Source organism: Oryctolagus cuniculus, chromosome 16 (genome assembly GCF_964237555.1).
Source record: "Oryctolagus cuniculus chromosome 16, mOryCun1.1, whole genome shotgun sequence".
Lineage (NCBI taxonomy): Eukaryota > Metazoa > Chordata > Mammalia > Lagomorpha > Leporidae > Oryctolagus > Oryctolagus cuniculus.
Window position 1 is genome coordinate 66,585,017 of NC_091447.1, and position 21,176 is coordinate 66,606,192.

General features: G+C 64.3%; 1 protein-coding gene across 13 annotated transcripts in view; it reads right to left on the minus strand.

Moving 5' to 3' along the window:
• Positions 1–2,824: 2,824 nt before the first annotated feature.
• SMARCA4 (SWI/SNF related BAF chromatin remodeling complex subunit ATPase 4) overlaps positions 2,825–21,176 on the minus strand; it is a 109,959-nt gene continuing 91,607 nt past the window's right edge. For 5 of the 13 annotated variants that reach the window (XM_070059122.1, XM_070059119.1, XM_070059115.1 and 2 more), the window contains exons 26-35: positions 20,011–20,238; positions 19,646–19,744; positions 19,339–19,416; positions 18,515–18,733; positions 10,074–10,336; positions 4,264–4,372; positions 4,071–4,172; positions 3,853–3,985; positions 3,613–3,755; positions 2,825–3,095 (exon numbers count right to left, since the gene is read on the minus strand). In XM_070059122.1, the coding sequence (XP_069915223.1) occupies positions 3,063–3,095; positions 3,613–3,755; positions 3,853–3,985; positions 4,071–4,172; positions 4,264–4,372; positions 10,074–10,336; positions 18,515–18,733; positions 19,339–19,416; positions 19,646–19,744; positions 20,011–20,238 (1,407 nt within the window). In that variant the 3' untranslated portion in view covers positions 2,825–3,062. The remainder of the gene's footprint in view (positions 3,096–3,612; positions 3,756–3,852; positions 3,986–4,070; positions 4,173–4,263; positions 4,373–10,073; positions 10,337–18,514; positions 18,734–19,338; positions 19,417–19,645; positions 19,745–20,010; positions 20,239–21,176) is intronic. The other 8 variants (XM_070059121.1, XM_070059118.1, XM_070059127.1 and 5 more) reach the window with 6 other exon arrangements.

The following is a 21,176-nucleotide window of genomic DNA, read 5'->3' on the forward strand; positions in this document are numbered from 1 at the left end:
GCTGGCCACATGACCCAGGACTGGCCCATTAGACTGGGCCACACCCAGTCTTTGTGATTGGTTCAGGGGTGGGCATGTGACTCAAGCCAGCCAATGAAATTGCGCGCTCTGCGGTTCGGGTAATGTAGTCCCAGGATGGAGAAGTCGTCCAGGGGGCTGTGAGCGGGTGCGTGGGAGCCCCCTGTGACCGCGCAGCACGCGGGTACAGCCCTGGGGGGCAGGGCCCGGGTCTCCTCCGCCTTGGCTTCCCCAGGGCTCAGTGACCCGCAGGTGAACGAGTGAATGAGTGAATGAATGAATGGCTTATGCAGCCCTTCCTTGAGTGAACCAAATAAACCTGAAAGTCGATAAAAATGCCAAAGCTGGGGCGGCAGGGGAGGCTCCGAGGCGCCGCCTCCCTGGGCGGCCGCCGCCTGGGCCACCGGCATCAGCATCGCGGAGCAGCAACCACTCCCGATGCAGCTCCCTGCTGTGGCCTGGGAGGGCAGTGGAGGATGCCCAAGTCCTTGGGCCCTGCACCCATGTGGGAGACCCGGATGGAGCTCCTGATTGGCGCAGCTCCGGCTGTTGCGGCCAATTGGGGCGTGAACCAGCGGATGGAAGTCTCTATGTCACTCTTTCAAATAAATAATCTTGAAAATTTTTTGACAGACAGAGCCAGCTCTCCCAGCTGCTGGTCACTCCCCAAATGGCTGGAGCAGCCTGGGCTGGACCTGGCACAGCCGGGAGCCGGGAGCTCCACCCAGGCCTCCTCTGTGTGACAGGAGCCCTAGCAGTCCTCCGCTGTCTCCAGACCACAGCAGGGAGCTGGGTTGGAAGTGGAGCAGCCAGGACTCGAACCAGCGACCCTATGGAATGCCGGTATGCAGGCGCAGGCCCCAGCAAACCTTTTGAGGGAGACCCGCGGTTGCCTCCAGGCTCAGCTTGTGGGGGCGGGGGCAGGGTGGAGCACGTGCCGTGGCCGGGCTTGTGGCTCCTTGAGCCGCAGTTTCCTGTGGGGTGTGGGAAGGCTGAGGTCCCTGCCCCGCCCTCCCACCGTGGGTGTCACGTGAGTGACGGGCCGAGCGGAGCTGCAGTGCCCAGGCGTGTGCGGGGCGGGGCTGGAGGCCGGGAGAGCCTGGGGGGGCCGGGGGTGACCGGTGACTTGTGCTGTGGGCCAGGGCCAGCTGTGGGGAGGACCCAGGGGTGCTCATCCTGTCGCTCTCGTGAGCTGGGCGGTGCCTTTCAGTGTGAATTCTCTGGACACTATCGGGGACATCAGAAGCCAGAAGCCAGCTCTTGCGGGGACAGGCACGGGTGCGGAGCGGGGAAGCGGCCCCTGGCCCCTCCCTGCCTGCTGGACCCTCTGCTGCAGTCGGGTGTGGTGTGCCTGGAGCACACGCTGCCGGAGCTCTCTCTAAACATCTGCCACGGGACGAGCTACAGAGCAGCTTCTGGACTCCCGTGCGCGCCGAAGCCCCCTTCTCGCTGGCTGGGTCAGGGCGGCCAGGGCTTCTGCCCACCTCGTGTTCTGAGGGGCTTCTCCCCTACTTGGGTCTTGGCTCTCGTGGTTTCCACAGCCAGAACACCGCGGGAGGGGCTTGGCTGGGTGCTCCTGGCGTGGGGTGGGTGTGGTGGGTGCCTGAGGCCCTCCCCGCTGTCCCCCCCCCGCACCCGGCACCCCTTCACTGGGGGCTCCGGGCCCTCCCCGCTGTCCCCCCCCCGCACCCGGCACCCCTGCACTGCGGGCTCCGTCTGCGGGCTCCGTCTGGGGGCTCTGGGCCCTCAGAAACGGCTGTGATCTTGGGGGGCTGCCCCCCAAGATGGCGGCCTCGAGTGAAGCTGTGGGCCAGCGCCACTGTCGCCTCTCCGCACTGTGTTCCTGGCGCGCCCAGCCCCGCCCAAACTCAGCGCCTTGACTTGGGGAGAAGGTTCTAGAAGACCACGTGGGCTGAGCGATGCAGGACCCGGTTCCAGTCTAAGCCGCCCTGCTGAGGCCCCACTGCCCCCACACTCGGCTCGGCTCCGTCTCTGGGCCCCCTTGTGACGCCTGTGAGACGGGAATGAGCCCCCCGCCCAGGCCCCAGGCCCGAGGGCTGGGCATCGGCAGCAGGGCAGCGAGCCAGGGGAAGTGGGACCCGGCCGCCCAGCCGGCCCGGCGCCGGAGCAAAGGCCGGGAGAGCAGCCGGCATCCACCCGAGAGCCCAGCTGCTGCTCCGGGCCCTGGGGTTAAGGTCAGTGCCCGAAGCCCGATCTCTGCCCCTGCCCGCGTGTCCCCGCGTCCCCGTGGACGCCCGTCGGACCGGGCATCCGCCTTAGCGGTCACGTGGGAAGAAAGGTGACGCTGCCCTCAGGCCACCCAGCCTCCAAGGGGCAGGGCAAGGCTGAGGCCCCGACAGCCAATGGGGCAGGGAGGCCTGCGCCACGCCCGTCCCCACAGTGGCGTGTGGCCAGTGGGTGAGGTGAGGCTAGGCTGGGCTGGGCCCTCCTCCCGCCTTGTCTCCTTGCCAACAGCTGGGAAGTGCACTGGACACAAGGGGCCACGGCAGCCATGTTGGCCCATGAGGCACAGGGGGATGGAGGTGTGGTGTGTGGTGCTGCTAGCCGAACCGGCGGCACCGGCTCCAGGCCTGAGAGGGGACAGAGCTGGCCCAGCGCCGGCATGGGCGCTGTACACGCCCGGAACCACGGGGCTGCCAGTCCCCGCTACGGCAGGGCAAACACGTCCTGAATGAAGGCCCGGCTCTGTGCACGGAGACCAGGGCCCGGCGCCGGGCGTGGGGCAGCCAGGGAGTCCCAGGCAGGGGCGGGCCCCCGAGGCCGGCGGGCGGACAGAGGCGGCGGCTGTGGTTGGTTTAATTTATTACCGTCTGACATCCAGTGACACCGACATGGCCCCCGGGCGGGCGAGAGTGACCTGTCCGTGAGTACAGTGCGAGGCGCGGGGCGGGCATGCATCCACGCCTGCGCAGGCGCCCCGCGGCGGCTCCGCGTGCACACGTCTACCAGGGCGGGGTCTACGTCTGCTGCTACCCGACTGCTAAGGGCTACTCCGGCTCGCTCGGCCGGCCTGGAATGTGGGCTCAGTCCTCCTCGCTGCCACTTCCCGAGCGGTCCTGCGGGAGAGCGCGGGGGAGGAGTCATGTGGGCCGGGTCCCCGCTGTCCCCCACCCCGGACCCGGCACCCCTGCACTGCGGGCTCCGTCTGGGGGCTCTGGGCCCTCCATGTAGTACCCTCCACACCCCTGCACTGGGGCTCTGGGCCCTCCTGTGGTGCCCCCACCCCTGCACTGGGGGCTCCGGGCCCTCCCTGTAGTACCCTCCACACCCCTGCACTGGGGCTCTGGGCCCTCCTGTGGTGTCCCCACCCCTGCACTGGGGGCTCCGTCTGGGGGCTCTGGGCCCTCCCTGTAGTACCCTCCACACCCCTGCACTGGGGCTCTGGGCCCTCCTGTGGTGTCCCCACCCCTGCACTGGGGGCTCCGTCTGGGGGCTCCTGGGGGAAGCGGTGCGGACCCCGCCCCCGGCCTGGCAGCGCTCCCCGAGCAGCCGCAAACCCCCGCCCCCAGGCAGCTGCCCCGCACCCCCAGGGCCCAGAGGGCGCCCCGGCGGAGGGCAGGTGGCCCCACTCACCTCCTCCTGCTCCTCCTCACTGTCGTCGTCGCTGACGACCGGCTTGGCCCGGGACCCGCGGCTGGGGCGCCGACGCCCCCCCTTCAGCCGGTCCTGCGCCTTCTCCTTGCGGCCGAGCTTGATCTTCACCTTGACCGAGCGGGCTGCGGGCGGCCGGAAACGGCGCTGAGCGTGGGCCCCCGCCCGCCCCACCCCGCCCGCGAGGCTGCGCGCAGGCCCCTCGACTCCCCGGGGACTCACACTCGGACTCGGAGCCTTCCTCCTCGCCCTCCTCCTCCTCCTCGCTCTCCTCGCCCTCACTGTCGTCTTCCTTCTCAATTTTCTGCCGCACGCTCGTGAAGACGGACTGCAGGACGATGGAGTCCTCGTAGATCTGGGGGCGGAGGGGGCGTCAGGGGGCGGGGCTTCCTGTGCAGCCCCCCCCCCCCCCCGCCCGGGGAGCAGGGCGGCCGCCTCACCAGGGAGCCCTCGAGGTTGAAGGTCTGCGCGTTCTGGCAGAGCAACAGCACGTCCTTCTCCAGGTCGCCCAGGCTGCGGTACTTGTGGCTGCGGATGCGCTCCTGCGGGAGGGGCGGGGCCGGGCGGCTCAGCAAGGCCCCGCCCCACCTGGTCCATGACCCCGCCCAGCCCCGCCCCCGCCGCCTGCGTTACCTTTATCTTCTTGAAGTCCACGGGCTTGCGGATGAGCTCATAGTACTCCGGCAGCTCCTTCCGGGAGGGCAGCTGGATGAAGACCTCGCTGAGCTGCCGTCCACTGCTACTGCAAGGCAAGGACACGGCCGTCACTCCCGGGCCCCGCCGGCCCAGGGGTCCAGTAGACCCGGCTTCCTTCTGGGAGCTTCCCGGGAGGGAACCGCGCAGGGCTCCCCGCACGGCTGAGGCCGGGGGCCGGCGGCACCGGGAGCCCGTGACCCCGCTTCAGGAACCAGGCGCCGGCTGCGGCCGCCCTCGCTGGGAGGCCGCCCTCGCCGGGAGGCCGCCCTCGCCGGGGCCCCGGGGGCCCCGGTTCCCTCTGCCGTCTCAAGGGACAGGCGCTCCCACTCCTCACGGCTCCACACGCCCTGGCTGTGGCTCCCCCGGTCGGGCCCCGGAGACGGCGGCTGCACACACCAGCCAGGCCGTGTCACCTGCACCTGCTTCCCTGTCTCTTCTAGAAGGTTCCAGAGGACAGACCCGCTGCAGGCCTGCGTGCCCCCGTTCTCACAGCCATCCTGGAGAACGCTGCGAGGACACAAGGGCGTCAGCCTGGCCCCGGGGCGCCGACATCGCGTCAGGAAGCAGCGATGCACCTGCCGGCCGTCTTGGCAGGACCCCAGGTGTTTCTGTAATTCCTGGAGACCTTGACCAAAGTCCTCCATGGGAGGGATCCTTGGCCTCCGCCACAGCGCCAGCGTCCTGCTGGGCCAGGTGCAACGTCGCTCCCCTGTGCACGTGGGACCGCGCCAGCCCACCAGGCCTCTCCAGCTATGGCTTTGGTCCCTGTGGGGGCCACCAGGCACAGGCAGGAGCAGACATGGGCTGTGGGGGACTCGACGCTCCTCTACCTGGGGACACCCCACCCGCAGCGCCGGGAGCCCATCGCGTGCTGCCCAAGCACGGACCCGTAGTCGTGCCCTGGTGCCACAGCTCCGTCCCACATGCCCTCACGGCTGTGTAGCCTGTCTTGTGCCTCCACTTCAGGCCGCCTCGGTGAACAGAGGCGCCCGCTGTGCTCTCAACGGCGTCCCGAGAAGCCCAGAGCAGGCCTGGCTCCAGACCCACGGCAGGAGCCCTCCCCCGGCGGCTGGCACACGCGTGTGTGGGTGTGCGGTAGAGAACACGCTGACTCTCACAGGAAGTGAATGGAAACTTCCCCAGGAACCTCGATGCCACCGCCAGCAGCCGTCACCGGCGCCCTGCAGCCTCCACACGCCTGGGACACACTACTGCAGCCGCCCCAGCCTAACACGCCCGCCTCACACCACGGCCCAAGACACAGTTCCCTGTCGCTGGTTCATCCCCAAGTGCCACAGCGGCTGGGGCCGAAGCCAGGAACTCAAAATGGAGTTCCTCTTTGAGTGCTGGGGACCCAACAACCAAGAGCCATCCCACAGCCTCCCAGGGTGCACACGGTCAGGAAGCTGGAGTCTGAGCGGGGAGGGGAACCCCGGCTCACCACCGTGGGGGGGCCTCACCTCCAGGCCCCGTGTCCGCCCCCACAGGGCTCACTGTGGGGTTTCATGAAGGCAAACCAGGAAGTGAGCGTGACGCTGTCACCAAAGGTTTAGGAAACCCGGTGCTGGCGCCGGCCTCCCCTCCCCACTGCTGTGGGACGTGGGATTTTTTTTTTTTTTTTTTTTTTTGACAGGCAGAGTGGACAGTGAGAGAGAGAGAGAGAGAGAGAGAGAAAGGTCTTCCTTTTGCCGTTGGTTCACCCTCCACTGGCTGCCGCGGCCGGCACGCTGCGGCCAGTGCACCGCGCTGATCCGAACAGGAGCCAGGTACTTCTCCTGGTCTCCCATGGGGTGCAGGGCCCAAGCACCTGGGCCATCCTCCACTGTACTCCCTGGCCACAGCAGAGAGCTGGCCTGGAAGAAAAGCAACCGGGACAGAATCCGGCGCCCCGACCGGGACTAGAACCCGGTGTGCCGGCGCTGCAAGGCGGAGGATTAGCCTAGTGAGCCGCAGCGCCGGCCGGGACGTGGGATTCTGAGCACAGGTCATGGCCGGGGTGTGGCAGTGGGGACAATGCCTGTCCACGATGGAGACCTGAGTATGTGACAAGGCCACGGCCGGTCTTCAGGGCCAGGGAGGGCCCAGACTTCAGGTGGCACGGCCGGGGCGGGGGCCCAGCAGCCTGCAGACTGCTTCCTGGGGGGAATGGGTCAGGCCGGGCCCTGCTGTCACCACCACAGCTCTCCCCTCCCCCCTCTCTGGCGAGGTGCGTCTACTCCATGTGGGCCCACCGAGGATCTGTGCCGTGTTGGAGCACAGGGTGGACAAGCTTCCCCGCAGCGGTGTGGCCATGTCCCCGGGGCGGTAACTGTACGCGGATCCTCCCCGGCTCTCCTGAGTCTTGCGGTGTGACTCCTGCTACCGCCTGACGCCGTCTGCCACCGCCAGGGACGTTTCTTTGCCGTCCCCTTGGCAGACAAATGCGTGGCCTCACCAGGGCGCTGGCCTCCCCCGGGGCCTGGAGGCAGAGTGCAAGGCGGGCAGTGAAGGCCACGCCCACGCTGTGCGGGGCCCACAGATGAGGGGCGCTGCGGCCAGGGACGGACGGAGTCCGTGTCACAGGGAGCGCAGCATCGGCCAGCCAGCCGCAGGGGGGCTCGGGCCCTCAGCCGCTGGACCAGGGCGGGCCCTTCCTGCTGCAGGCACAGCTCATGGCTGGGGCTCCAGGGGAGGTCCCGGGCCGGCTTCCAGGGCCTCCCGCCTGCCCCCTTCCCCGGGACCCGTCCCCTGGAGAGCGCTGCTGCTCACGTCTCAGCGGGGAGGCTGTGACGCCCCGCAAACACGCCTCTCCCCACGCAGGCTGCAGCCTGGGGCAGAGGCCCGCAGGCCCAGCTAACCCCGCTGGTTCTGAGGGGCAGCTCTGTCCCCTGGCTGCCAGCAGCCTGTTCCACACCCGGGCCCGGGCTGGGCCCGAGCACAGGGGCAGAGCGTCCCCGGGGCAGTCCCCCTGGCCGACGTCCACCCTGTCCCCCTGTCCCCTGTCCCTTCCGGCGGTCACGCTGCTCTTGCACCCTCCGGGACACACCGGGGACATGGTCCAGGACACGCAGGTGCTGCCTTGGCTTCTCGCGGCCCAGGGACCAAGAGGCCACCTGGCAGCACAGACAGCCCTGGCCCAGAGCCCGAGCTGACCTCTGACCTCTGGGAAAGGAGCCCCTCCTCCCAGCTCAACGCCCGGACGCCAAGCCCCCCCCCCCCCCCCGGCTGGCAGAACACTGAGCCAGCGCTGCCCGCGGTTCCGACGGCGGAGGAACCAGGCGCTGTCGCCATGACCTGGGTCACTCGGCCGTGACACTGGGGTGACTGGGGCAAGGTTGGGGGGGTCGTGGGGACAGGCTCCAGCACGGCCTCGTTTCCCTTCAGTCTCCAGTCAGCCGAGCTCCCAGGGCCCTCGCAGCCCTGCAGGAATGATCGGGTCCCCGCCGCAGCTTCCCGGCGTCACGGCGCACACACACACGGCAACAGTCGGACCTGCCCACCACTCTCCAGGCCAGGCCACATCCCACACTGGAGCGCCCGCCTGGGTCCGATTTCTGACTCCAGCCTCCACACTCTCCAGGCCAGGCCACATCCCACACTGGAGCCCCCGCCTGGGTCAGATTTCTGACTCCAGCCTCCACACTCTCCAGGCCAGGCCACATCCCACACTGGAGCGCCCGCCTGGGTCCAATTTCTGACTCCAGCCTCCACACTCTCCAGGCCAGGCCACATCCCACACTGGAGCGCCCGCCTGGGTCCGATTTCTGACTCCTGCTCCTGCTCGCGCGCCCTGGGAGGCAGCAGTGACGGCTCGGGTGCTGGGTCCCTGCCACCCACGGGGGAGACCCGGATGGAGCTCTGGGCTCCTGGCTTCGGCTGTTGCGGGTATCTGGAGGGCTGCCTGCCGCACTCGTGTGCAGCGTGCCTGGCGCGCCTGGTCTCGGCTCCCACGGCACAGGTGGGTCTGACTCTGAGGGTGCTTCTGCAGCCAGTCTCAGGATGATGGAGACAAGGGACAGATGGCGTGGCTCCCCCCGAGAATCCTGAGGGCCGCATGCAGTACTCCCAGGTGTCCCTGGTCAGGAAGCGCAGCGTGGCGTCACGCAGGCGCGCCTCAGGTCAGCACGCGGTGCCCTCGCTGGAGGGAACTGGAGCACACAGGAGGTGGGTGCGTGCCGGCAGCCGCCGCCTTTCGGATGTAAGGTCCGTCAGCTGTAGGAGTCCACTTCCACGGGGCTGAACGGCACAGAGAGGCCACCATGGACAGACGCTTCGGGTCATTACGGCCGGAGCCGCCGTGGAGGTGCTGGTGCGGGTCTTGTGCAGGGTGGGCGTGTTACACACTCGCTGGGGTGGACGAGAGGCCTCCAGAGATGTTCAAAGGAGGGGCCAGCAACGTGGCCTAGCGGGGTAATGGGCGCCGGCCGGAGTCCCGGCGGCTCCACTGCCAATCCGGCTCAGACCCGGATGGAGTTCTGGGCTCCTGGCTGTTGTGGCTGTCTGGGGAGGGGACCAGGGGAAGGAAGATCTGTCTCCCCACCTCTGACTCTCTCATCAAAAAGCACGAGAAGTTTATTCTGGCGCAAACACACGCTGACAGCGCTGCAGTTTTTGATAACACACGTTTTCCATGACGCTTTGGAAGATCTTCTGTAAGCTCGGATTTCACAACTTTTGCACCAAATAATCTTCTGATTTCGCTTTCTGCGAGCCCTTGTCTGTCTGGTCTTGGGGCACCGAGGAGCCGCTAGGAGGCCGGGCACCCCAACAAGCAGGTGGGGCCGCCTGCCCCCTGTCCCTGCAGCGCCTGCGCTGGCTTCAGCGGGCACTTCCTGGCGCTCCTCCCACACGGACTGGCCCTGCCTGGGCTGTGGCAGGAGCCGCCCACGAACAGGGCCCTGGTCTCTGGTGGACACACGTGACTACGTTGCCTCACCCACCCTTCACGAGTGGTCAGTGGCTTCCCTGTCCAGTTGAGGAGACTGCTGCTGCCAAGGCTGGGGGGGCTCGCGCCCACGCCCCTGCAGAAGCCGAGGCCGGGGAGGCTCGCGCCCACGCCCACGCCCCTGCACTCTGGCCGTCCATGTTTGCCAGCGGCGACTCCTGAGCTCCCGCACGCAGAGCTCACAGCCACACAGGCTCCCTGAAGGCCACCCTCACCCCTCCTCACCACAGTCATTTTTAAAATGTACTTATTTGAAAGGCAGGGAGAGAGAGAACTCTCCATTCTCTGGTTCACTCTCCAGATGCCCGCAACGGCAGGGCTGAGCCAGGCTGAGGCCAGGCCTCCATCCAGGTCTCCCGCAGGGTGCGGGCTATCTGCTGCCTCCCGGAGTGCGCATGCGCAGGGTGCAGGGCGGGCCCTCTGACCGTGCCGCGGCCCCCAGCGGGCACAGGCACCCCTCTCCTCAGCCGGTTAAGCCTGGGAGGGGGCTGTTTCCACTGCACACGCCCTGCACGTTTCAATCCTGCACTTATCTCCCAGCACAGGCACTGTCGCAACAGCCAGTGAGGCTGGGCGGAGGACGCCTGGGCGGTCAGGGCCGGGCCTCGCACGACCTGCCCGAGCACGGGCACACGAGGTGCACACTGGGCCGTGGCCACTGCACCCCAGCTCGTATCTGACCCTGTGGCTTAACGAGGCCCACAGCTGGGGAGCGGGGCCGCATTTCCCCCAGCGAACCTGACCCAGGCCCGCCAGGAGGGCCGGGAAGCCACCCGCCCTGCGCCGGCACAGGCCCTCCCCGGCGGGGTCCCCCTCGGCTTACCTGTCCTTGTACTTGATCACGGCGTCCACGATCTTCTTCATCTTCTTGGTGAGGTTGGGCGGGTTGGGGGACAGCTTCTCGGCCGGCGGCCGCCCGCGCTTCTTCTGCTTCTTGCTCTCGTCGTCCTTGTCGCGGCTGCGGGTGCTGGTGGTCGGCGTGGAGGAGCCGGCGTCGCCGTCCCGCTTGCGCTTGCGCGACGACTTCTTCTGCCGGACCTCCTCTTCGATCTCCTCCAGCGTGCCCTCCTCGATGGCCTTCAGGGTCAATAGTGGTAGAATAGGACAGCCAGCACCCGGGTCGACCAGCGGAGGCCGCCGCGCACAGCCGGGGGCCCGGCTGCCCCGGGAGGCTGGCTCGGGGCGCAGCGGCCAGCGCCCCGCGCGTGCCTGTCCTTCAGAGACGAGGGCGAAGCCTCCCTAACAAGACACGCAGGCCTGGCACCGGGCCACCCAGAGGTGACACCGAGGACGCTGCTGTTTTAGGTGGTCCCCACACATTGCAGAAAAGTCTGATAAATTACAAAATTCTGCCAATTTTTTAATGGCTTTAAAAAAAAAAAAAGATTTACTTATTTACTTGAAAGAGTTACAGAGAGGCAGAGAGAGAGAGGGAGGTCTCTCATTCACCGGTCCACTCCCCAGATGGCCACAATGACAGGACCTACGCCGATCCGAAGCCAGGAGCCAGGAGCAGCCTCCTCCAGGTCTCCCACGTGGGTGCAGGGGCCCAAGGACCCGAGCCATCTTCTGCTCTCGCAGGCCATAGCAGAGAGCTGGATCGGAAGTGGAGCAGCGAGGACTTGAACCAGCGCCCACATGGGATGCCGGCACTCAGTGGTAGCTTTTACCTGCTACACCACAGCGTCAGCGCCCTCCCCACCCCCGCCGCCAATTTTACATAAGAGGGCTTGGGACTGGCACTTCGGCATAGCAGGTACAGCCGACGCCTGCAGTGCTGGCATCACAAATGGGCGCCGGTTCGAGTCCCGGCTGCTGTAATTCCGGTCCAGTGCTCTGCTATGGCCTGGGAAAGCAGTAGAGGATGGCCCAAGGACTGCACCCGTGGGGGAAGAAGCTCCTGGCTTCAGATCGGCACAGCTCTGACTGTTGTGGCCGACAGGAGTGACCCAGCGGATGGAAGACATCTTTCTCTCTGCCTCTCCTTCCTTCCCTGCAACTCTGACTTTCAAAGAAAGACAAATTAAAAAAAAAAAAAAAAAAAAAAGGCCGGTGGCACGGCTCACTTGGCTAAATCCTCTACCTTGCGGCGCCAGCACACCGGGTTCTAGTCCCGGTCGGGGTGCCAGATTCTGTCCCTGTTGCCCCTCTTCCAGGCCAGCTCTCTGCTGTGGCCCGGGAGTGCAGTGGAGGATGGCCCAAGTGCTTGGGTCCTGCACCCCATGGGAGACCAGGAGAGGCACCTGGCTCCTGGCTTCGGATCGGCGCAGCGGTGTCAGCTGTAGTGGCCATTTTGGGGGTGAACCAACGGAAGGAAGACCTTTCTCTCTGTCTCTCTCTCACTGTCTAACCCTGCCTGTCAAAAAAAAAAAGGGGGTGGGGGGGCTTGGGGCTGGCGCTGTGGTACAGCAGGTTAACACCCTGGGCTGAAGCGCCAGAATCCCATATGGGCACTGGTTCGAGACCCAGCTGCTCCACTTCCCATCCAGCTCTCTGCTGTGGCCTGGGAAAGCAGTGAAAGATGGCCCAAGTCCTTGGGCCCCTGCACCCAGTGGGAGACTGGAAGAAGCTTCTGGCTCCAGATCGGCGCAGCTCCGGCTGCTGCGGCCAATTGGGGAGTGAACCGGTGGATGGAAGACCTCTCTCTCTCTCTGCCTCTCCTCTCTCTTTCAAGTTAAAAAATCTTAAAAAAAGGGCTTGAGAAAGTTCATGGAAAACCCATGTTCTCACTTCACGTGTCTGTGAGCTTACGCAGCACCCGCGGGGCTCAGGGAATCGGGTGCACTGGGTGCCGTGCATGCCTGCCAGCCAGGCCCCGTCAGGCACACGCACGGGCGTCACTCTTCTCCCTGTCGGGGGCTGGGCGGGGGCAGTGTCCCTTGCTCGGACATCTCCGGCCATGCTCTGCCCTGGGCACTGAGGGGCAGACAGGAACAGGGACAGCACGCATCCCTGCCGGGGAACAGGAACCTGCCTGTCTCACCCCTAAACCAAAAGGAAGCCAAACCAGCTCAGGTTGAGGGAATCTGCAGTCAGAAGAGGGAGGGGCCTGGATCCCAGGAACTGCCTGGTCTTTCTCATGTGAAAGGCCCACAGAGTGAGGCAGAGACAGAGAGGTCTTCCAAACACTGGTTCACTCACCAGACAGCCAAGACGGCCAGAGCTGAGCCGCTCGGCAGCCAGGAGCTTCCTCCAGGGCTCCCACGCAAGTGCAGGGCCCAAGCACTGAGGCCATCGTCTGCTGCTCTCCCAGGGGCACGAGCAGGGAGCTGGGTCGGAAGTGGAGCCGCCAGGACTCGAACTGGCGCCCGCATGGGATGCCGGCACTGCAGGCCGGAGCTTTAACCCACAGCACCAGCCCCTGGCTGGCCATTCGAGGGACAGCCCTGGTCAGGACAGTGACGCACGCAACAGGCCTTGCCACGGAGGCCAGGGCAGCAAACAGAGCCCGAGGGGCCCTCCCCCCCAGAAGGGAGTCTCTCGTCAGACATGACAGCCACGGCCGTGGTGGCCAGTGTCGGGCCAGCCCGGAGGGTTAGCGGGGCTCTGAGGACAGGGCAGGAAATGCGTCCTGTCAGGGATGGGGCTGAGCTTAGCCGAGAGCTGACGGGACGGCAGGGAGGACGCACGGCGGGCAAGAGGGAGGAGGGGACTTTCCCCTCCAGCAGCCTCGATGTGGCTTCTCTGGAAGCCGTCACACAGGGCTGGAGATGGGCGCCCAGCAAGTGTCCTCGTGAGAGACACAGGGAGGTGGGGCTGTGGGTGCCGGCGAGGTTCCAGGGACGTGCTCACAACCAACGGCTCCTGCAGCCAAAGATGTGGCTGTGGCTGTGCAGTGGCCATACCACCCAGGCCCTGCGGAGACCGCGCGCCGAGACTGCCGGCCATCTGTACACAGCTGGAGTGCTGCGGCGGCTCACGATGGCAGCCTAGACACAGCACACGGCAGTCCAGCGGGGCCCGCAGCAGCTCAGAGGCTTCTGGTGCACCTGACACCAGCGCGGCTGCCAGGCGGCGGCCCAAAGGGGGCACAGCCTGAGAGACAGCTGGGTATTTTTATTACGTGTAAAAGTGAGTGCTCAGTGCTCAACAAACGGTGCGGGGCCACTGGGCGCTCCCACAGAGTGGGGTCAGAACCCCCATATACAATACTTAACTCAAAGTGGTTTCCAGGGGCCTGCTCGGTGGCACAGTGGGCTAAGCTGTCACCTGCAGTGCCGGCATCCCATACAAGTGCTGGTTTGAGTCCCGGCTGCTACACTCCCATCCAGCTCCCTGCCAATGTGCCCGGGCAGCAGCAGAAGATGCCCAAGTGCTTGGGACGCTGCAACCCCGTGGGAGACCTGGATGGAGCTCCTGGCTCAGCCCTGGCCGTTGCAGCTGTTTGGGGAACGAATCAGCGGAGAGAAGATCTCTGTCTCTCTGCCAATAACTCTCATCTCCTACCTCCCTTTCAAATAAATAAGCCTTACTAAGCAGAATAAAACAAACACAGGGCTCCCAGACCTAAATGCAGTGCCCAAAGTATAAACCTCTTAGAGGAAAACCGAGGGTCGCGCTCCCGTGTGACACTGGGTTTGGCAAAGGTTCCTCACGTGACACCAAGGCACACGCAGAGAAGCAAACAGATCGCCTGCACGAGGGCCCGCCATGCTCCAGGGGACACCGTCCAAGGGAGAGGGGCCGGCGCACTGGTGCAGCAGGTACAGGTGCTGCCTCTGATGCCGGCATCCCATGTGGGCGCTGGTTCGAGTCTCTGCTGCTCCACCCCCCATCCAGCTCCCTGCTATGGCCTGGGAAAAGCAGCGGAAAATGGCCCAAGTGCTTGGGTCCCCGCGCCCAAGTGGGAGACCCAGATGAAGCTCCTGGCTTTGGCCTGGCCCAGCTCCAGCCGTTGTAGCCACCTGGGGGGTGAACCAGCAGATGGAAGATCTGGCTGCCTCTCACTCTCTAACTCTGCCTTTCAAGTAAATAAAAGAACCCTTAAATAAACTTTTTTTTTTTTTTTTTAGACATGCAGAGTGGACAGTGAGAGAGAGAGACAGAGAGAAAGGTCTTCCTTTGCCGTTGGTTCACCCTCCAATGGCCGCCACAGCCGGCGCACCGCACTGATCCGATGGCAGGAGCCAGGTGCTTCTCCTGGTCTCCCATGGGGTGCAGGGCCCAAGCACTTGGGCCATCCTCCACTGCACTCCCGGGCCACAGCAGAGAGCTGGCCTGGAAGAGGGGCAACCGGGACAAATCCGGAGCCCTGACCGGGACTAGAACCCAGTGTGCCGGCACCGCAAGGCGGAGGATTAGCCCAGTGAGCCGCGGCGCCGGCCCCTAAATAAACTATGTTAGCTGAGTGTTCTGGGGCAGCAGTGATGGCCCATGTGCTCGAGCCCCTGCTCCCCACACGGGAGACGCAGACACAGTCCTGGCTGCTGTGCCCACCTGGGGAGTGAACCAGTAGATGGAGCATCTCCCTCTCTCGGTCATTTTGCCTTTCAAATCAATCAATCAATCTTAGAAAAAGCAAGACACCATTGCACACCCCAAGGGCGGCTGGAGTCCAAAGGTGAGACCGCGAGTCGGGAGGATGTATGGAAAGGAGACCTTCGTGACCACTGGTGGGAACGAGACGTGGTGCAGCCACTCCCGAAAAGATTAGACACAAGATGACCCTTTGTTCTAGCAAGTTCCCGCGTAGGTATGCACCCAAGAGACGGCAGAACACAGCAGGCGTCCTCAGAAAGTCCATGCACAATGTACATTTAGGAAGATGTGCAGGAGTGAAGCCACCGCCTCCGCCGCGGGCCTCCCACACGAGCGCCACGCCAGTCCGCGCATCCCGGCTGCTCCACTTCCGATCCAGCCTGGGCCCCGCCACCCAAGGGCAGACCCAGATGAACCTCCTGGCTCCTGGCTGGAGGCCGTCGAGGAGTGAAACAGCACATAGACTTCTCCCTCTAACTGCCTTTCAAATACACAAATATATCTTTAAAAAAGTAAAAATTGAAAAAAGATGTGCAGAGCTCAACGTATTTTTGCACCAAAATAAACCTGAATTTTAATTTCATCTTGGATGAACTTTCTGAAGCCCTTCACGCCCACACGACAGCTGGATACAGCGTGCCCGCTCGCCCTGGACAGGTGCCAACGCCACGCTGCCAGGCGACTGCTCTGCCTCCCCGCGTCCACACAGGCAAGCCACAGAGACAGAGGGCGAGTGCCTCCCGGGCCAGGATGACGCACACACCAGGGCGGGGCTCCTTTCTGACCCAACATCGGCCTGCGGAGGCCGTGTGGGCTCCAAGTGCCTGAGTGTGACACCTGCCTGGACGCCTGATTCCAGGTCCCTGCGTGGGCAGCCTCTGGGCACAGCGGTGGCGCTCAAGCCCTCGGGTCCCTGAACCCACACGGAGGACCTGGCTGGAGTGCAGCCTCCCAGCGTCGGCCTGAGCCCTTGCTTTGCCGTTGTGGGTGTCAGACAATGAACCACAGGCTGCAGCTGGCTCTTCTCCCCCCCCTTTTTTTGACAGGCAGAGTTAGACAGTGAGAGAGAGACAGAGAGAAAGGTCTTCCTTCCGTTGGTTCACCCCCAAATGGCTGCTACAGCCAGTGCTGCACAGATCCGAAGCCAGGAGCCAGGTGCTTCCTCCTGGTCTCCCATGGGGTGCAGGGCCCAAGCACTTGGGCCATCCTCCACTGCACTCCCTGGCCACAGCAGAGAGCTGGCCTGGAAGAGGGGCAACCGGGACAGAATCCAGGACTAGAACCCGGTGTGCTGGCGCCGCAGGCGGAGGATTAGCCTAGTGAGCCGCGGCGCCAGCTAATAAATACATCTTTTTAAAAAATTATTTTAAAGAAGGCTGTTTTCAGCAAAGCTGTCTACATTGGTAGACAGAATCCGGCGCCCCGACTGGGACTAGAACCCGGGGTGCCGGCGCCTCAGGTGGAAGATTAGCCCAGTGAGCCGCGGCACCGGCCTCTGCCTTTTTTTTTAAGGTTGAATTTGTGAGCCAATAGGACCTGTGACTTCTGGTTGTTTTTTTTTTTTTTTTTTTTTTTAAAGATCTATCTATTTATGGGCCGGCGCTGTTGGGCAGCGGGTTAAAGCCCTGGCTCGCAGTGCCAGCATCCCATATGGGCGTCGGTTCTAGTCCTGGCTGCTCCACTTCTGATCCAGCTCCCTGCTATGGCCTGGGAAAGCAGTGGAAGATGGCCCAAGTCCTTGGGCCCCTGCACCCGTGTGGGAGACCTGGAAGAAGCTCCTGGCTCCTGGCTCCTGGCTTCAGATCAGCTGAGCTCTGGCTGTTGCAGCTATCTGGGAGTGAACCAGTGGATGGAAGACCACCCCCCCTTCTGTAACTCTTTCAAATAAATAAAATAAATCTTTTTTTTTTTTTTTTTTTAAGATTTATCTATTTATTTGAAAGGCAGAGTTAAAGAGAGGCAGAGGTAGAGAGAGGGAGAGTGTCTGTCTGTCATCTGCTGGCTCTAATGACTGGAGCTGTGCCGATCCGAAGCCAGGAGCCAGGAGCTTCTTCCAGGTCTCCCACACGGGTTCAGGGGCCCAAGCACTTGGGCCATCTTCCACTGCTTTCCCAGGCCACAGCAGAGAGCTGGATCGTTAGTGGAGCAGCCGGGACTGGAACTGGCCCCATATGGGATGGCGGCGCTGCCCCTTTCTCTGCCTCTCAGTGGAAGCTCCAGGCACTGGCGTTGTGGCGCAGAGCGTTAAGCTGCTGCCTGCAAGGCCAGCATCCCCTGTGGATGCCACTTCCCATGCAGCTCCCTGCTGATGTGCCTGGGAAGGCAGCGGACAGCAGCGGATGACGGTTCAAGTACTCAAGCCCCTGCCACACACGTAGGAGAAGAACATGGAGTTCCCAGCCCCGGCCATCGTGGCATTTGGGGAGTGAACACCAGCAGATGGAAAATCCGTTTCTAATTCTGCCTTTCAAATGAATAAATGAATCTTAATATAAAACTGACTGTGGTGCACAATTCTAAGCATACTAAAACCACTGAACTGTATACCTTAAACAGGAATTGCACGAAATGTAAGTCATACCCAACAAAACGGAGCACAAGACATCAGCGCATAGTCAGACAGCAAGTGGGAGAGGCACCCAGAGCCTCGAAACAGGGGGCTGTACACCCGAGAGCTGACGCCCTGTTGTCCTACAGCCCGGGACTGGTGAACACCGGAGAGCTGACGCCCTGCTGTGCTACAGGCCTGGGGCTGGGCTGACCCGAGAGCTGACGGCCCTGCTGTCCTACAGGCCTGGGACTGGTGAACACCGGAGAGCTGACACCCTGCTGTGCTACAGGCCTGGGGCTGGCCTCACTGGAGAGCTGACACCCTGCTGTCCTACAGGCCCGGGGCTGGGCTGACCCAAGAGCTGACGGCTCTGCTGTCCTACAGGCCTGGGCCTAGGCTCGTGCCCTTGTCTCAAAGGCTCCCTTCTTGGCCCTGGAGCATTCTGGGGGGCAGGGGAGAGGAGACGCTAGATGTGCACCCACGTCTCACTTGCGGCCCTGGCGCACAGCACGGCGGGCGAGCTCTGGTTGGGAGCCCCGAGCAGGGCTGTGTGGCTCCTTTTTATAGCCTTTCCGGCAGTGCTGTTCAGGGCCAGACAACGACTGCCAGGCAGGACTCTGCGGACAGCCCCCAAGGCGGGGAGGGGGCTGAGTGGTCGCTCAGTGCTGCTGCCTGGAAGGCCGAGTCAGGAGGGCCCACAGGCGCTGCCCACTGCCCAGCCACCTGCAGCTGCTGGGCCCAAGCTCGCAGGGCCGCTGGCTCGGGCCTGCAGGAGCCTACACCCTTCTTCAGCTCCCCGGCCAGGGAGGAGTCCCACTCGCAGAGTGGACTGCCCATATGGGGCTACAGGCCCCCTGCCGAGTTAGCACCCTCCTCCCCCGACCCTGAGGGCCCCGGATGCTGTGCCGCTTGTCATCACCTCTTGTGGACTGACAGGTGCCTGGCCAGCCCCTAGCTGAGGTGGGTAGTACACTCCTGAGCCCGGGAACAGGTGGACCCTGGCGCTGACTGCACCACACGTCCCCATAGCAGGGGTCTTCCCACATCAGCAGGGAGGTGGAGGACCCGAGCATCCCTGGCCCACACCAGAGGCCTCAAAGGCCATCACGCAGCACGGCCAAGATCGGCGGAAGGAACCTCTCAGGTCTGGGGCTGAGGCACGCACCTGGGCAGCCGGGCCCAGCTCTGTGCAGCCCGGCCGAGCGGCGCGGGCTGCAGCCCTCTCCAGCATGTACCTTGAGCCACTGCTTCTCGGTGAGAGAGTCGCTGTAGTCCACCTCCTTGCGGTGGCGGGAGCCGCGGCCGAACATCTTCTCCTCCTCCTCCTCGCAGGTCAGCCGCTCCACCTCGGCGTCGTCCTTGATGATCCAGGACGGCAGCTCGTCCTCCTCCATGAGCCGCGGCTTCCGCTTGGGGTTGCGGGCTTCCTCCCGCCTGCGGTCCAGGTCCATGCGCTGCAGAGCCGGGCGGCGGGGCAGACAGGGTGGCGTCAGCACGGGAGCCCTGGCCACATTCCAGGGTGCGCTCACTGGGCAGTGGGGGGCACTGGAGGCTCACGGGGGCCACTTCCCTGCCCTCAAGGCCACGGCTGCCATGGGCTAAGTTAAGCAGCAGCTCAGGTCTGGTGGTGGCTGGCCCGGCCTGATGGCTCTGACAGACCCTGGCTTGGGGCTCTGCCTTGGGCACAAAGACGCTGGAGAAGGTGGGAAGGCCGCAGGGGCGGGGCAGGACGGGTTGGGGACGGCACAAGCCGCGGGGGCCGAGAGGCCTGCTCCAGCTGCGAGCCGTCGCCAGGGCCGGGGTGGTTCTGAGCCCAGGTCCTGCAGCCCTGGACCGCGGGCGGTGCTAACCTAGAGCAGAGGCCCTGGGTGCTGCCAGCGGGTGGGCTCTGGGGGATGGGCACTTGGTGGAGCCAAGGGGCTCCATGAACACAGGAGAGCATGTGCCTCCCTGTCCCTGTGGCCTACGAGTCCAGGCACCAACGCGTGGGCCACCCCGCCAGAGGCCCCGTCACTAGGCCTGCAGGCTGCGCCTGTCACCAGCCCCGCGGGGCACTCACCATGAACAGGTCGAACTCCTCCTCGTGCCGGGCGATCATCTGGTTGACTGTCTCGTCGTCGGGCACCTCGTCTTCTTCCTACAAGACGGCAAACCTTTAGTCTGGGTGTGGAGGGGCCGGGCTGGGCGGCATCCGTGGGCGACGAGCTGGAGGTCCTAGAGTGGCTGCGGTGGATGGGGACCCACGCGGCAGCGAGAGGCACACACGCACACGCACACGCACGCTCCGTGGGGTCAGGGCCCTTGCTGGCCTCTCCGCCGGCGAGCCGAGGATTGAATGGGCGTGGAGACTGAACTACCCCTCTCACCTTTAGAGGTGGCTCCTCCAAGTCGGGGTTGACGCCCGCTGGCGGAGGGGCAGTGTGGGCGAAGCTGGCACTGCCGCTGCCCGTGCTGCAGTGTCTGCTCTGTGGATAAATAGAGGACTTCAGTCTCCAGGGCTGCCAGTCCGGCGTCTGTCACCAGCAGTTCAGAAAAAAAAACCACTTCAAAGAAAAAGCAAGTACTCATCCTCTTTCCGTTCAGCCCACACTCCCTTTACTCCAAAGGGATGCAAAAAAATAAAAAAATAAAAAAATAAAAAAAAAATAAAAAATGCAAAAAAGGTGGAAAAACGAAACTGCGAGCCGCTCACGCGTCCACACTCACGCGGGGAGGGGGGCGTGGGGCTCACCTCGTCCTGCTCCTCGTGCTCCAGGATGGCCTGCAGGAAGGCGCGGCGCTCGTGGCTCGAGGACTTCTGGTCAAACATGCCGGCCTGGATCACCTTCTGGTCCACGTTGAGCTTGTACTTGGCCGCGGCCAGGATCTTCTCCTCCACGCTGTTCACCGTGCAGAGGCGCAGCACGCGCACCTCGTTCTGCTGCCCGATGCGGTGCGCCCGGTCCTGCGCTTGCAGGTCCTGCGGGAGCGGGCGCCCATCAGTCGGATGCACAGCGGGGCCTTCGCGTTCCGGGGGCTGCCCCCGCCTGGCCCAAGCCCCACCCCTGAGCAGCGGCTGCGTGAGCTGGGGGCTCACAATGGAAGGCAGCCTGCCCGCCGTCCTGGGGGGCGAGAGGCCCGAGTTCTTCCACAACTGTCACGTTCACCCTTCCCGGCTGGTGCCATTCCAGGGGACACACCGAGTTGTGTCCTCAGGCACACAAGTCCTCAGCGTGGCCACGCACCAGGACAGGGCAGTGCCACACAGCACCCTAGTGGGGCCTGGCTTGGTGTGGGCCCTGCCGCCTCCTTACTGTGCAAGCCGGCTCCGAGCCCAGGCTTTCTTTTTTTGGACAGGCAGAGTTATAGACAGTGAGAGAGAGACAGAGAAAGGTCTTCCTTCTGCTGGTTCACCCCCTAAATGGCCACCATGGCCAGCGCTGCACCAAGCCGGGAGCCAGGTGCTTCTCCTGGTCTCCCATGCGGGTGCAGGGTCCAAGCACTTGGGCCATTCTCCACTGCACACAGCAGTGGCCACAGCAGAGAGCTGGACTGGAAGAGGGGGACTGGGACTAGAACCAGAGCCCATTTGGGATGCTGGCGCCACAGGTGGAGGATTAACCAGGTGAGCCGTGGCGCCAGCCCCGCCCAAGCTTTCTGAGACTCAGAACACAGTGCAGATGGAGGCCCCTCAGGCAGACACTGTGCCGGTGACCCGAGTGAAGGGGTTTCTGCCCAGCACAGTGGTTGGTGGGCCAGCCCCCGTGGAGGGGCAGCCGTGACGGAGACACGTCCATCACTATCTGAAGTTCAGTGAGCAGGCTCTCTCACAGTCCCGCCTCTGGGCCAGGCTATGGACCGGGGCAGCAGCTGGTGGGGACGGCCATGACCCTGGCCTGCGGGGGCCTCTGTGCCCGA